The sequence below is a fragment of the Populus trichocarpa genome, chromosome 13, assembly GCF_000002775.5.
Source record: "Populus trichocarpa isolate Nisqually-1 chromosome 13, P.trichocarpa_v4.1, whole genome shotgun sequence".
Taxonomy (NCBI): domain Eukaryota; kingdom Viridiplantae; phylum Streptophyta; class Magnoliopsida; order Malpighiales; family Salicaceae; genus Populus; species Populus trichocarpa.
Genome location: NC_037297.2, coordinates 11,215,600 through 11,232,309, shown reverse-complemented (window position 1 = coordinate 11,232,309; position 16,710 = coordinate 11,215,600). Strand labels below are relative to the sequence as shown.

The 16,710-nt window shown below is 33.9% G+C and overlaps 1 protein-coding gene and 1 long non-coding RNA gene across 2 annotated transcripts; both read right to left on the bottom strand.

Annotated features, from left to right (window-relative positions):
• Positions 1-2: 2 nt before the first annotated feature.
• On the bottom strand, positions 3-2,839 carry LOC18104314 (serine/threonine-protein kinase-like protein CCR4). The gene has a single exon (XM_024584097.2). It carries the CDS (start codon positions 2,549-2,551, stop codon positions 215-217), a length of 2,337 nt encoding a protein of 778 aa, XP_024439865.2. The 5' UTR covers positions 2,552-2,839; the 3' UTR covers positions 3-214.
• Positions 2,840-9,223: 6,384 nt separating this feature from the next.
• On the bottom strand, positions 9,224-12,458 carry LOC127904169 (uncharacterized). Its single transcript, XR_008057058.1, has 2 exons — positions 12,196-12,458; positions 9,224-9,737 (listed from the first exon to the last, which is right to left on the bottom strand). It is a non-coding gene; the product is annotated as an uncharacterized LOC127904169 (long non-coding RNA).
• Between the last annotated feature and the right edge of the window lie 4,252 nt (positions 12,459-16,710).

Below are 16,710 nucleotides of genomic sequence, written 5' to 3'. Positions count from 1 at the left end.
CCTTGAAGGAAAGAAACTGTAATGATTTTGCGTTACGTACATCACCATACACTTTTTGCCTCAATCGATCAACAAATAAGAGTAAAAAATCCATGTGTTTGAAAGAAATGGCTTAGACCAGTACTATACACAAAAGTAGAGGGACTATTTCATGGCAGGTTCTTGATGCCGGGCACTTGTTATATACGTGATCAAAGCTTTCGGTTTTAGTCTCTCATATCGAAGACCCGGTTGTGGACCGCGAAAGCGAAGATTGGTGCGGCAAGCACGCAGCCAGTGCTCTATCTAGGCTACTTGCAACATAAGTCATGGATGGCCGATCTCGACCTTCAAGTGTAACACAGTCTGCCGCTAAGTGCCCTGTGCGTATCACTGCCTCTATTTCAAATGGTGTTGGTGGCGGCACTCTCGAGTCTAAAACTCGATGGATTTCTTCTTGGACAATGTAGGGAACAACAAGATCAACCACATTCCTATGCACCCCATTCTCGTTCTTGTGTATAGCCTTGTACCCCGACAGTATCTCCATCAACACCACTCCAAAACTGTACACATCGCTCTTCGTGCTCAGCTGCTGGAGTATATAATATTCTGGGTCCATATAACCCACCGTGCCGGCTGCGAGAAGCGATAGGTGTGACTTTTCATCTTCAGGACCCATCAAAGATAGACCGAAATCAGACACCTTGGCAGTCCACGTGGAGTCAAGCAATATGTTTGATGATTTGATATCTCGGTGGATTATTGGTGGCACTGCGTACCTGTGAAGGTACTCTACGCCTCGGGCTGCATCTAGCGCAACCTTGATGCGTGCAGTCCATGACATTAAGGGTGAACTTTCAAGCTTATGGAGATGGTCATGGAGGGTGCCATTGTTCATATACTCGTAGACTAGTACCAGCTCATTACTGTCTTCGCAGAATCCCAACAACTCGACAAGATTCTTGTGATGAAGTCTTGAAAGGGATTCAAGCTCATTGATAAATGCAACGTCCCTGTCCTCTTGACGCCTTGTTCCAACAGAGTATGAGTAAGTGTTTGATATTTCAGCTCGTTTGATAGCTACTTCGCACCCATCATCTAATGTGCCCTGATAAACTGAACCAAAGCTTCCCGTGCCAATTTTTTTATCCCGTGAGAAATTGTTGGTGGCTTTAAGTAGAACTTGGAAAGAGAATACCTCCAAGTGACCTGCATTTCCCATGCTAGCCAACTCGCTTAGCCGCTTCTCTAAGACTGGTGATGCTTGTTCAGTTCGAGGGGCTTGAGGTCGGCTTGGAGCACCACCCTGTTCAACATGGGCTCCTGTCCCGGCACCATCCAAGCGGCCGGAATCATGGATCCTGCAGCCTCTACACTTGCAATACTTGAAGAGGAAGAATCCAATGACTAGCAATAGAACGAGGGATCCACCACATCCCACCACAAAAAAAGCTATTATTTTGTCGCTCCATTTATTACACCTCCTTCGCCTCTCTTGACGGGGTTCTGGCGTTGGAGGCGGTACGGCCGGAGGTGGAGTACAATTGCTATTGCTCTTAGAATGCGGGAAAATATTTTGGCATTGGGGGCACGATCCGCCAGATCGTTCTAAGATAGCATCAGGACAATCATTTCTACGGGGGCCTGGCAACACTTTCTCAAATACCAGTAAATTGGAGTTGAAAATCTCATTACCCCAACAATACAAGGACCAATTTGATCTCTCAACTCCACAGAAAACATTTATCTTTGCTTCAATAGCAATAAAACAAGTCTCCTTTAACCTCTCCGGCAAACTAAAATTATCTTGCCCCCAACAAACTATTGTTGCATCAGTCCGCAGAGCGCAACCACGGTTCTCCCCCAAGGCCATTGATATGAACTCACCTTCCGGCTTCTCGCCAGCCATACTTCCCCAGCACTCTATCCCATGATGGGAATTTATAGCACAAGCATGCCTAAACCCGGCAGCAATAGCACAATACTTCTCCTTAAGGCAAGCGAAAGCATTATTAATACTTCCTCCACAAGTAATACTCCCGGATTCCGATATCCCACACACGAAATCCTCTCCAACAGCAATACTTGATAATCCCTGAGCAATACTGCTAGAGTTGAACTTTCGCCGCGGCCAGCATTCGAGGCGATTAGTGACATTAATTAGGCCACAGGCAAAAGATTTTCCTGCTTCCAGTTGACTGAGAGCCAGGTCATGATAAACTCTCTTGTAGGACATGTTAGTACCATTAACTAAGAATCTCCAACAAACCAAAGTTGAACTAGTAGGAGACCGAGGCAAGGATATTAGACCACAGAGGAATCCCTCTCCACCAACTATAGCTGAAAAAGAAGTACTAGGATTCGAGGGGATTTGGATTCCACCAGGAAAACTTGAACAGTTTAGAAAAGAGTGCTGTTTGGTATCACGGGCAGGTGTTAATGCACACACCAATGTTTGGTTAGAAACTTCAGATATTGACACGGTTGAGAGTGAAAAAACGAATGGAATGAACGAAGAAAGAAATATGAGGTAGGAAAAGAGATGAAGGTTAAACAAATCACAAGCCATAGAAAAAACGGTTTGTGGGATGGTACGATACTACTTTCATGGTGGTACAAATGATGTTTAGAGGTGGATTATTGTAGCTAGTGAGTGATGGTTTTTGGCCATTTTTAAGGGGTTTGGGAGGAGGAGGAGGAGGAGGAGGTAGCTACAGTTAGAGAGAATAGAAACGCGGTTTTATAGAGTTTGTAATGGAGGGCCAAAGACCTGGTCATTGCAAAGAAAAGTTTATTGCAAGTCTATATAAGCAGAAATTTAGAGATATAGAGAGAGCGTGTGGGAAATGGTTGAAACTCGTAATACGAACGAGCAAAATAATTGGAATGTCAAAAACAATACTAATAACTAGTCCACATTTTCTATGCTATATATTGTGCTAAATGTATATAAGACTTTGGCCCTTTCATCACTCAAAACGAGTAAATTTAATTAGTAGATATGTCATGAAGACGAAAGCAACACAAAAAAAAATGATGTAAGTATAAGAATACAAAATTTTGTTAAAAAATTATAAAATAATTCTAATTCAAAATTTTATTATTGAACATTTTATTTTTAGAAGTTTATCCAAACATTGACCACTGACTTCTAGATATTATTGAAGATCATAAACGAGTTCCATTCTAAATAAGAAAATGAATCTTAAATCAACTAAAAAAATAAAACAAATTTTGACTAGTAATTTGACATTATTGAAAGGTCTTTCCAAACATCAATTGCTATGAAATTTCAATCTTTTAGAAAACAAGGCATTTAAAGTAAAATTTTTGTCTGATTTAATGGTTGAATAATAAACTATGCTCAATAACATAAGTCTATGCATTAGGAAAAAATTAATCTCCTCCATTAGTTTTCTTGGGCTAGAAAAAACTTGTCATTGAGTTTAAATTGCCTCCATCTCATGGATGTCCAATAAATACTTTCCAACCTTTTTTTTTCCTTTCTATTTAAGTATATAATAATTTTAGACATCAAACTTGAGTACTTTAATCTTAAAATCTGTATAAAAATTAACATTTGGCATATATATATATTTTTTTTGTTGGCTTCTAGAGTAATAAATTGCAAACCTCAAATTTTTTTCATCAGCATTTGTTGTTTCCATATAACCTTTAACACATCTACATTTGTAATAACATTAACCTTGTAATTAAAAGGATCAATATAATTTAAATCATCAAACTTCTTTGGTTAAGCACTTTCTATGTTTTCTTTGCATTCAGCCTTTATCTTATCAACAAAGATACCATCAATGATATCATCACTACCAATACTATCATTATGTATGATATCATCATCAACATAATTATCATCAAAATGAACATCATAAATTGGTAGAGAATACCAATCTACATCCATCTCATCAACATGATAGTCATCTCGATTAAAAAGCTACCTTTTTTACTCATGATTTTGAAATGTGTTTTCAAAAGTAGCTATGGATTTGTGATCACTCTTCTCATAATTCCATGAGCTCCTCATCTCCACCAACTGATGGGTTAATTTTGCTATTTGTATCTACATGTCTTTCACCACCTCTTGAATATTTCTCTTTTAAGGTAGAACCTCCTTTTTTACCTGAACACGTTTGGCTTTGTGACCTCTTCTAGTCATAGTTATTTAGTTGCATAAAGCAAACAAAACAATATGGGATTGCAACACACAACATAACCTGAGATGGTTAGACTCTGATACTAATTGATGCAAACAAAAGCAACATAAAAAAGACAACAAACACAAGAACATAAAATTCAGATGAAAAAGGGATCACATAGAAACCCTAATAAAAAAAAATTATTACTTAATATTTTCTATTTAGATAATCTATCTCTTTAGGAGGTTTATAACTCTTTAAATCAACCTACATACTTACCTAAACCAATAAGGAAAATCTAAAAATAAAGGAAAAGTAATATAAGTCGTAAACAAACTTCGATAGATAATATTAAATGAAGATAAAGAAATAATAATAAAAGAGTTCTAATCTAAATAGAAAAAAGAGTTCTAGAATAACTAGGAAAATAAAAAAAAATCTTGACTAGTAATTTATAGGTATTACTAGAAGGCCTTACCAAACTCCTATTATTATAAAATTTTAACCATATACAAAACAAGGCCTCTAGATTTTTCTAGTTAAATTTTAGCACAATCCAATAGTCAAATAAAAAACTATATGTAATAATATAAGACTACAAATTAGGAAAAAAAATCTCATGCTTCAATCTTCCCGGGTAAAAAAAGAAGTAATCATCGAGTTCAAATTGCCTAGATCTTATGGATATCCAATAAAAAACTCTTCAGCTCTTTTCTTTCTTCTCTTCAAGTATATAATAATTTTAGATATCAATTCTAGTCTCTTCATCTTAAAATTTATATAAAAAAACAACAATTGACATATTATTTCTTTTTCATTGGCTTATAAAGTAATAAATTGCAAACCTTAAAATTGCTTCATCAATATATATTGTGTCCATATAACCCTTTAACACATCTACCTTTGTGATAACATTAACCTTGTATTAAAAAAAGATCAATGTAGTTTAAATCAACAAATTTATTTTGTTAAGCACTTTTCATATTTTATTTGCACTCACCTATATCTTATCAATAAGAACATCATCAATGATATTATCACTACTATTATTGTCATTATTTATGATATCATTAGAAAACATAACCATCATCAAAATAAACATCATAAATTGATGGAGAATATCAATCTACATCTATCTCGTTATAAACAAGATTATCAAAATATCCATGATACTCATATTGATCAAGAAGCAGTCTCTTCTGCTTATGCTTTTGAAACGGGTTTTCCAAACCAGTTTTAGATCTACAATTAGTCCTCTCAAGATCCCTTAGACTTCTCATGTCTGCCAACTAATAGATTAATTTTGCAATTTATCTCTACATGTCTTATATCACCATATCCATCTATCACCATATTTATATCTACATGTCTTTTATCACCAACTTTTGGATTAAACTCTCCTAAGAGGGAACCTCCTCATTCCCTCTTACCTTAACATGTTCTAATTCATAACCTCTTCCAGCCATGGTTATTTTATAACACAAAGCAAATAAATTAACATGGGATTGCAACACACAATAAGTAATAACTTGAGATTATTAGGCTCCGATACCAACTGATGCAGATGAAACAATATAAGAAAGACAACAAGCACAAGAACATATAATTCTATCAAAAAAGAGATCACATAGAAACCCTAATTTAAGATTTTATTACTTAATATTTTTTATTACCAAATTTATATTTTCAAACAAAGTTTATTTTAAAAAACAAATTACTTGAAATAATAATACAAGAAAGAAATGCTAATTACCTAAACACTCTAAAAGAACTAGGGTTTCTTATGGTGCTTAAATGCTTAAATAAATAGTGAGAAACCTTAATATATTTTTTTAATCGTTTAATAAAAATTGTGATAGACAATATTTTTTTTTTCAAAAAATAAGGCGCAGACGACATGTCATCCATCCCTTTGATAAAAAGAAATTCAAGTTAGGCCAAACATGTGAGTCTAACTCGCTATGCACACAAGGACCAAGCTCTAGACCTGACCGTTTGTTTACTTGTTTATTTTCCTTTCTTCTTTGGTTTTTTTATACTTCAAAAACAATTTACTAGATTCACTTACTATTCAATTTTGACATGAATTTTAAATACTATTATAATTTTTGTATTTGATTTTTAACAATTTTTTTCAATTATTATGTAACTCATATAAAAATAATAATACTAATAATAAATTCTTTTTGAGAATTTGATTGAAATTGTTTTTTATTATTAAAATGTTTAAATAAATTTTAAACATGGTTTTATCATATTTATGATTTTTTTTTAACTTTCAATCATACAAAATATAAACACATCCTATTTTCAAATTTTATGTTAACTTGCTTTAACAATCATAAAATATATTTTTAAATAGAAATAATGCTTCTAGTTAAAAACATTGTGTTATATAACATAAACATGAGATATCTTAATACAAAAATTTATCTTTATGAAAAAAAATTGGAAACGAGTGTATTTTTTTGGTTTAATAACAATGTCAAAAAAATTTCTGAGACCTAAAAACAATTATGATTTAAAAACTTTAGGTACCCCACAATGTAGCATGAGCTTATAAACTAATATTGTCTAAGATGATATATATGAGATTAAGGTTGTTATAATACAACTAATAATTATAGAATATGCTTAAACCTAAAAGATTTATGTAATTGTGTATATAAGATTATTTTTTTTAAAAAAATATTTTTCTTAGTTATTATTATTTTCTATATAGTAAGAAAATATTTTCCTTTATGATGTTTTATTATTATTTTAGTCTACTTAGTTTATAAAATCAAATATTAGAATTGATAATTTTTTTTCCTTTCTAGTTTAGGAATCCTTAAAATAATTCAACAATTATTGATTGAGATTTTTTTTCTCTTCAAGGTAAACTCTAGACTAGTATAAATAGGGTCGTTTAGCTTATATTTCACCTGAACATAACAAAATTGTATTCCTAAAAATAAAATTCAAAATTAGGATTTTGTGTGACAACTCTAATAGGCTTCAATTTGAACTTCTTGTGTTCTTGTTTGTGTTTCTATTAACATTAGTTAGTATCAAAGCCTAAAAATCCCATTTGTTATTTGGTTGGGTGTCGGAATAAGAGGTATTAGAACATGATGCACTCATGTAGGTAAGGATGAAGAGATTTCCTCTCAAGAAAGAGACATTCAAAAACTGGTAATAGAAAACATGTAGAGACAGATTATAAAATTGAAAAGAGATGTTCAAGAACTGGTAATAAAAGACATGCATGCACATATTGCAAAATTAACCCATTAGTTGATGGAGGTGAGGAGCCCAGGGATCGAGTGATCATAGATCGATGACTAATGTCGAGAACCCGTTTCAGAGACATGAGTAGAGGAAGCAACTTCTTGATCTAGATGAAATTGGTGTTCAAACTGAAAGTTTTTATAATTCTATTTTCTTTGTGGATTTGAATCAACCATCAAAATTTAAAGAGGATTATGAAGATAATGCTAAAGTAGAATATTTAGATGTAAAATTATTGGTTTGTGATGATTATGAGAAGAGAACCAAATTAGATGTGGTTCTAGAGGTGATTTTTGACGAAGCACATTGTAAAGGACATATATCACATGTGTTTTAGGAGAATTTTAGAATTGATAGGGTTAAAGTTAATGTTCTTGTATTTTAGATAAAAGTTGTGAAGCAGACTTCTAAATCTTCTCGTAACTTTAAGATTTGTTTTATTATTAGGAAGATCAAGCATGTTGTTGATATAATGAAAAGGTTGAGCATGTAAAGAGTTAGAAATTTTTTATTGGATATTCACAAGATTGAAATTAAAATAATTAAAATATATTAAAATTTTATTTTTAAAAATAAAATTATAAATTAAAGTTATGTATAATAACCCTATTTAACTTAAATTTTGTTTTTCTAACTTGCTATTTTTTTATCTGTGTTTCCGTCATCATGAATAACCCATCATGAATTGTCATAGTCTATCAAATGAACTAATTCATTGTATACAACAAAACCATAATCATAAAATATATATTTAATTCACTCTCTACAATCCCAACTAATGCAATCCCGGTATAGGTGTTCTCAAATGGCCTACGTCCACTTACAAGAATTATCAATGGATTCCGGTAGAATGTACAGCAAACAAAACAACCAATTTAGCGAACCAAATGGTCTAAATTATGGTATTATACAATAAGAGAGACACGAGACGATTGGGATTTCAGACATTTTTCTTTGTAGCTAAACAAACTCAGTTCATTCTCAAACACCCAGAAGCTCTTCACCGAGAATCTTTAAGCTCAAAGTCATTTCAATCTCAAGCATCCCTTGTGAATTGCGAACAAGCTTCTTAAATCTCGACCCTCACCCATCAGGCTTGCCCATCTCCAAGGATGACTCAGTCATAGGTGTATTTACGTGGGAAATTTCCCATGGTGCCAAAAGTCCTACGGACCCCACGCATGGAATCTCTCAAAAAACCTAAATCAAGGAAGCCAACCGTGCTCAGTGGATATGAACCTACTCTTACAAGAGTAACAAGGAACGTTCTTGCGTATCCAATGCAGTCCAGTCTTGCATTAGGCCCGTAATTGGACAATTAGCGCCCAAGAATAGTCAGTGTTATCCCCACTTCATTCCATATGACTGCTCCGCGTAGTCAAAATTCATGTGTTTGAGAGGCTGGGACACAGTATGTTGGTGGCACAATAACGTGAGGGGCCAGCTTGCCCGATGCTGGAAGAGATTCAAATCTTAGATTCCACTGTGTAGTATATAATTGGATAACTTCTTGTGATGGCGCGTGCAATCCTCTCTCCATAGAACCGAAAACAAAAAAAATGGCAGCACAAGTGCAGAACCAAAGCTTGTTTATGTTGGTGGAGTTGCTTGCTGGGCTGGTTAACAATATAGGGTCCATTTACAGCTAAATTGTGTTTGAAGCAGTCTCGGGCTTACAGATCTTACCTGTTCTCCAATTCATGAGTAGATCTTGTGAATGCAATAATCATGTTCATGTGGTAACATAACTGTGTCCAGCAGAGAGATGGATGCAATTCACACCGAAAACAAGCAAAAGTTAGAGCAAATGATAATTAAAAATTACTTAAGCTTCCAAATACCTATGGATTAGATCACAAAATAACAACTCCAAGCGCTCAATTAGACAACATCAAAATGCTTTTCATAAACCAGCATCATCTAGCACTACAAATATATTTTCTCCAAATTTGGCCACAGTTGATGAAGACCTGGAGATATACCGCTGCTAAAAAAGGGAAATTACTGGAGAAAAGCTTGTCATTTTTGTCAAAACTGTTATCAGGAGACCTGTAAGCACAAGAATCAGCATCAACGAGCATCTTCAATACCAGCTTGGTCGTGCAAAGGTCAGCAATCTTCAAGACTTTGATCATGTCTTCTTGGACAGAATCGGAAGCCATTTCCTCACCGAGAACCTTAAGGACATTTTCACGGTCATGGACATGAGTTAAACCCAGTAGACAATGTATCCCCCTTCTCCATATTCCTTGTCGATGGGCTTTAGTAGTACAACACCAAAACTATATACATCACTCTTTTCAGTGACTTTAATCGTGTATGCCATCTCTGCATTAAGGTATCAGTGCATGGATTAGAACACTTCATTTAAAGGAATGCAATTGCCAAAACAGAATTGAGCATCATAATATGTTAAATAAGTTTGCAGCTCTTAAAGGAAGAACATAATAGCAGCATCATAAGATTTCACAAAAGAAATTAGCAGTAATTATCAACATAGGGTAAGAAAATATGATATTTCCATGAGATAGTATTGATATCAAGCAACAGTCTTGCAGAAAAAGTAGTTTCAGACTCTCCAGGAACAATATAGCCATGAGTGCCAGCAAATGAGCTACTATCACACCCCTTAAGGGACATTTCTGCAAGTTTCGCAATCCCAAAGTCAGCAATTTTTGGTTCATATCCTCATCAAGTAAAATGTCGCTCGACTTGATATCTCTATGAATAATAGGTGGGGAACCATCATCGTGCAGATATGCAATTCCTTTTGCGTCTCCCAGAGCAATCTTTTACCTCTGATACAAATCTTTGATCCGTCTGTGAAGTGCTTGAAATAAGTTACCATTTGGCATGTACTTGAACACCAGAAAACTCGATCCTCCTTTGAGTAAACTAGCATAAAGCTTCAGGATATTCCTATGCCTGATTTTCCTCAAAATCTCCTTTTCTGCCGCAAAAAACTTCAAACCATCTCCCTTCCATGGTTGCTTTACAGCTACTGTACCACAGTTTCTCTTCTAATCCAAGCGATTCACTTTTCCTGTGTCCCCACTCCCAATCAAATTGTCTTCTTCCAGATTACACATTTCATCTGCATCAATATTTAAATGGTGGAATGAAGTAATTTTCCATTTCGGATCTCCTTCTTAACTTTCAAGTCATTTTTCATCTCATCTTGAGGACACTTGAAGTTTCGCTAGTAGCATACCAATTAAAACAAGAACCAACACAGATGCTATTATTGAGAACAAGAACAGCTCATCTCCAAACTTTTCTTGACCTTGTCTTCCCAAGCAAACTTTTATCCTTGAATATAATGGTTTTGGAAGTTTCATCGTCACAGAATTCCTTGTTCCCAATAAATGCTCTGTCTCCGCCCATTGTCAAAAGAACAGATTGAACTCTTCCTGACAACTGGTTTACAGACAAATCAATAGAACTTGGATTTTTCTAAACTTTCTGGGATCAAACCAGTAAGTTTGTTTCGTGAAATATTCAGAGAGTTTAAAGAGCTCGTTAATAATAATAATAATAATAAGAAAGTAATTGGGATACGACCACTCAGAGAATTTGAAGTATGATTCAAGTCTCCCAGCCTTACACAACCCCCCAGTTATGATGGTATGGATCCTGTCAACGAATTCTCTTCCAAATGCAATGATGGTAACTGCTGGCTGTTAGACAACCTAATATGAGGAGATACCTTACCAGTGAAGTCATTATTACTGAAATCAATTATACTGGTAAGTAGCAATGCCCAAACCCCCTCTGGAATCTTCCCTGACAACTGATTCTTATTTATCCTGAACCTTCACGAAGATTTGCACTCAGCATAAGAATCCAGTTACTCTCCAGAAAAACGGTTTCCCAGAGCAAATATTGATTCGGCAAAAAATTCACTGGAAACTCCCCTGAAAAATTGTTTCTCAGGGATTTCTCCTGAAAAGTATATATATATATATATAACTGATGAAACATCAAATTCCTGCATAAGTGTAAGGCTGGCTAGCTTCGATGGGATTCCCCAGTCAAATTATTTGCAAAGAGCTCAATTTTAATAAGCTTTTGCTACTTGGATATTGCTCAGAGATCTTGTTCCGAGAAATATCCAATGTCTGCAAATTCTCCAGTTACAAATATGGATTCTGGAATCTCTGATCGCAAATGGGAATCTGCTAGACAGAGCCATGTCATGTGACCGGTGGTTGATTTGCAGCCAGCTCTGCAATCTCCATAGACCTTATATCATTCTTTACAGTCAATTAAAAATGTACTTGAAAGAATTATGGTCAGAACAATAGTTTAAATTCATTAAATTCCAACCCTTGAGATCAATTGCATAATAATTTTCTTAAAAGAAGAGCTATGGGTGATTTTGATCCTAACAAAACTTCTCCGATTGTCGCCCACTACGTTGGAAGCAGCTATGCAAGTAAGCAACAATCATAAAGACGTAAACAAAAAAAATGTAAAGATGATGAACTAAAACACTCTAAAAAGAGAGAATAATGCAAGTTCTTTTCACTACATTGTAGTACATGACTCCCCATATCACATATTTATAAAATATAACTTAAATCAAGTGAATATAACTTAATTCAAGTGAAAGATCCAAACAATCCCAAAGCGTTACATCACATGCTAGTATTGGTGTTGGTGTCACAAAAAGACCACAGCAAAAAAAAGAAAAAGAAAGGGAAGACCAATCACAGACAAAATTTAGAGAATTTAAATAGCAATTATGGAGAAAACTATGCTTTGAAACTAATAGTACAGGTAGAACCTAATCACTTGAAGCATTTGGCATCCAATAGAGGCTCCCCCTCAAAAGCTCATGGTCTTCGATCATCTGACTCACTCGCTCCTTCTGTTCCTCGTCTGTGATGTCAACCTTCTTCCACTCATATAGCTCCATGTCATAACACTCATCTATCCCAAACTGGGGAATCTCTTGTCCACGGAAGAGCCACGACCCCTTCACCTTGAAGGGTGGTCCTGAGCCAATCGCCAGCATCTTCCCAAAAGCATACTTAGGAGCCAAGTCCATTAATTCGCTCTACCTTGTTCAGTGTACCAAATGATACATGAGTCATAGGCTTGATTTATCTTTGTCACCCTCGGCTATTATCTTCCGATAATAATTAATGCATTAACATGTTTATGAATAGGTACCCTTGATCATGACATGTGACCATTAATCTATGAAGTCATATCAATAAATTATCAATAGATTTATATTGGACTCATTTACCTTAAATACTAAGAGTGAATAACAAAAAATTCTTAACATGATTTGTAAGAAAACAATGATGAGGTTTTTATGGGTTTAGAATATTGGCCCAATAGGTCTTTTAATGTGGGTCAAACCCTTAATGTGTTTTGTAAACAAGTTATAAAATCTAATGCAAATTTATGTACTAATGAGTATTGGTTTTCTATTATTTAGGATGAAAAGACCATGTCAATAGATATTATTTAATATATCAATGTTTATACATAAAGAAAAACAACATGTTGCAACGCTAAGTATTCTCATAACCCAATTTTCAGGTTTCCCCAATAATTATCATTTTTTTAATTGAAAAGTAAAAAAAAGATTAGTAACATGGCAAGAGCAGGCTGACAAGGGTTTCAAATGCATGAAAGAACCAAGCTGGAGTTTTGGAAAAAAATTGAAAGCCCAATTGTACCCTTTTATATCAAAAACTAAAAGACAATACAGATTCAAGGTCAAACTAAATGATTATTGGATGAATCTACATAAAAATTAAGTTCAAGGGCTTAATTAGACTTTTAATAGGCCATTGTGATTTAATAATGGGCCTAATTAAAGGATTGATTAAGTTTAAGAATTAATCTAGGTCAAATTAAAAGATTTAATTAAGTGCAAGGATTTAATTATACTTTTAATGGGTCAAATTAATTTAACAGGGACTTGATTAGTGAAAAATTAACTTTGAAAGCTTAATTGAGAAGATTGAAATTTTAGAAGACTATATTTAATTTTTACAAACTCAATTGGGTGAAATCAGGGACAAAATTGCAAGAAAATCAAAGTTTAGAGGTCAATTAAGGAGCAAATTTAAGAAATTTAGAACCAAGGATCAACTTGTAAAATGCACGAGACTTCAGGGATTGAAATCAACGTAATCAGGGGCCAAATTAAAGAAAATTAAGATTTAAATGGTTAATTGAGGATGGATTTGCATAAATTAAAAACCAATGACCAAAATAGAAAAGGTGCTGAACTTCGGGGTTGATGCTTCAGTTTGGTAGAGATAAAATTGCATAAAATTAAAAGTTATAAGGTAATTACAGGTGCATTAAAAGAAGTCAAGAGATCGGGGACTAATTTTATTTTTGGTCAAATCCCAATTTTAGAACCCTAAGTAACCAAGGCACCTTTTCATTTAAATGAAACAGTGCGTTTTGGTTCAAAACCATGTTGTTTTGATCAGTCCAAAAAAAATAAAAAAAATGCCTAGAAAACTGTCGTCTGGCCACTGTAGATCTTCTTCTTCCCTAAAAAACCTGAGAAGGTTGGTTTTGTTGCCACCTTCCAAACCGGAAATCACCTTTATCTCTTCCCCCAATAAGACAATAAGCACACCCCCTCACACCATACATGTGTACTCCTACCTAGACAAATAAAAGCTCTTTTGCAGCCCTGAAGGCGTTGCTACAAGAAGCCAAAACTCACGCCCTAACCAGTCATACTTGCTAGTGCACCCTTTCTATCAGCTCTGCAACACTACAAAGCCTGACCCTTAGCCTTAATAAATGGCTTGGATTGATTCTTCTACATTAATAGAAGAGAATGGTCTAGCTCATAGCCCCTGAAGGACCCCAATTGACATTTAAAAATCATGCAAAAAGCTATGATAAGTGGAGAAAAAGGGAAATGAGAGAAAAAAGTAAGAAGGACATCAACCTTTCAACCACTCATCCTCACCACGATTACTAGCTCTCTACCCACTCTTAGACACACAACTACACTGTCATACACCATCTCAACTTAAAGAAAAAGACCAAGGAGGCAACACGATTAGATAAGGCAAGCTTTCATTTTTGATAAGGGGGTATAGCTTAATGAGCACGCCCCCTCCCTTTCAATTTTATTTTCATTCTTATCTTTTGCATTGAACGTCCATTACCATAGATGTTCCTGATAACACTGCAGGTGATGAATATTTTTAGTAAGATCGTGGACTTATAACAGTATATGTTTTAAGGTTGGTTGTTGTTTTGTTTTTCATGTTCTTAGACTATTGTTAGTGTTTTGTTGGGCTTACTTAGGCCAAATGCATGTTGTTTATGGTTAGGAATGTGAAAGATAATCAATGTAACAATACTTATGCATAGATATAGGTGTTTTGGGAGCCTAAGATGTGTTTATTGTTTTCCTTTTAATCTTTTTTTTTTGTCAGATAGTTTAAGGCAATTATAGGAACATGTTTAAACCTTGGTTGCTAGGTTGAGGTTGTTATTTTTAGTTTTAGTGTTATTTCTTGGTTGAAGTCTTTTATAAGTTTTTCCTGAGTTTTCTGCATTTTTCTGGGCAGTGTTCTTGGGAAGAACATTGTCTTGGCTCCATGACTTGGACTAATTTTGGTCCAGTTCTTTACACTAAACACTTCACATGACACCTTTAGCCAATAATCTAGTTTTCTTTTGCATCAATAACATATTTTTTTAATATTTTAATCTTAAAGTTTTGGTTTTTGAACTGAAACATTCTCTAATCAAATTGTAATGATTCAGTGATAATCGAAATGAATTGATGTTAAATTTTTAATCATTGCATGATTTTAAACCTCTCTATACCTTTGGATTTTTCATATATGGTTTGGTTTAGAACTCATGTTTCTATGTTTCTAATGGTGTTCTTCGTTGTTATTCATCTAATTCAAGGAAAAAAAAAACTCTTGTTTGATATTTGCTCGTGTTGTTTTTGTTATGAGTTATGTTTGTGGGCTTGGGTTTCAGGTCAAGCCCATTCCAGTGCTATAAAAGGCATGTTTGGTTTGTCAAGTTTTTACCAAAGAAAAAAAAATGTTTTTTTTGTGTTCTTAAGGTGTATTTGCCTAACACAGCCTTAAAATAATTTTTGTGCCTCTGATTTTTAGTTAAGGGCATGTTTGGCAAATAAGCCCCAATGATTTTCCAGGAAGATTTACTTTCCTCTTTTTTTTGTGCTTTTGCCCCAAATTGTTTTCTGAAAATTCTAAAAACAATCAAGGATCATTTTAGAATTTATTTATGGGTCCTTCAGGCTTTTTTTTTTCCAATTATTTCACTTAATATCAGAGTTGTAGACTTATACTATAAAATACTAACTTATTATTAAATATACCTGATTTTGGCCAAATTTTAAAAAAAAACATTTAGAATTTCAAAAAAAATCCTTTATTTCAAAAAATACAAAAAAACATGTTTTTTATTTGTGTGCATACGACTAAATTCTAAAATTTTCATGCATGTTTTTTTAAAAAAATAAAAATTTCATTTTTATCATGGTTTGAAAAATACAAAAATCAGTCAATGAGTATCATAAATAATTTATGATTATCCATTAGAACTTACCCTATTTTTCAAAAACACCCCAAAAGTTTTGTTTATGTTAATATATGGGATTATGAATTGCTATGTAATATGTATTTTCAATATTGAATAAAAAGACAATTCCTTTTATTTTTATGTTTTGATATTAGAATGATTATGTTTTAACTTGTTAAGAGAATGATCTCCTTACTAGGAAGAATTTTTCTTAAACCTTAGATAAATCAATAATTAGAAACACGATAGTATCTTAATTTATATCAGATAAATAAACAATGCAGCTTACCTTAGGTAGAGAGCATTGGAGATGATACATTTTCCCCTTGCATAACTAGTCCTCTTACCTAGACTCTCGCTGAAAAATAGGTTTCGTAATAACCAAAATACTAAGTGGCAACTTCTATTCCCATATTTTGCTTATAAAAGACAAGAATTCCTTGTCATTTCCACCCACATCACCATGATAATTCCGAATCGAAAGGATGATCGTCGTAATGCCGCATACATGCGACAATGATAATGATGAAATGACCAAGGACGTGAAAGGAAACAATATGCAAAATTAAAGGATTCGTCCAAATACATTCAAACACAAATATCAATCCAATAAACATTTTTCAATCCCAAAATCTCATCACAAAACACATCAAAATAAACAATGCAACAAGATGTAAGATGAAGGGACTTGGCCAACATCATTCACACACAAATATTAATCCGATAAACATTGTACAATCCT

Excerpts from the sequence above, each read along its gene's own strand:
- LOC18104314 (XM_024584097.2), bottom strand. The coding sequence starts at position 2,551 with ATGGCTTGTGATTTGTTTAACCTTCATCTCTTTTCCTACCTCATATTT.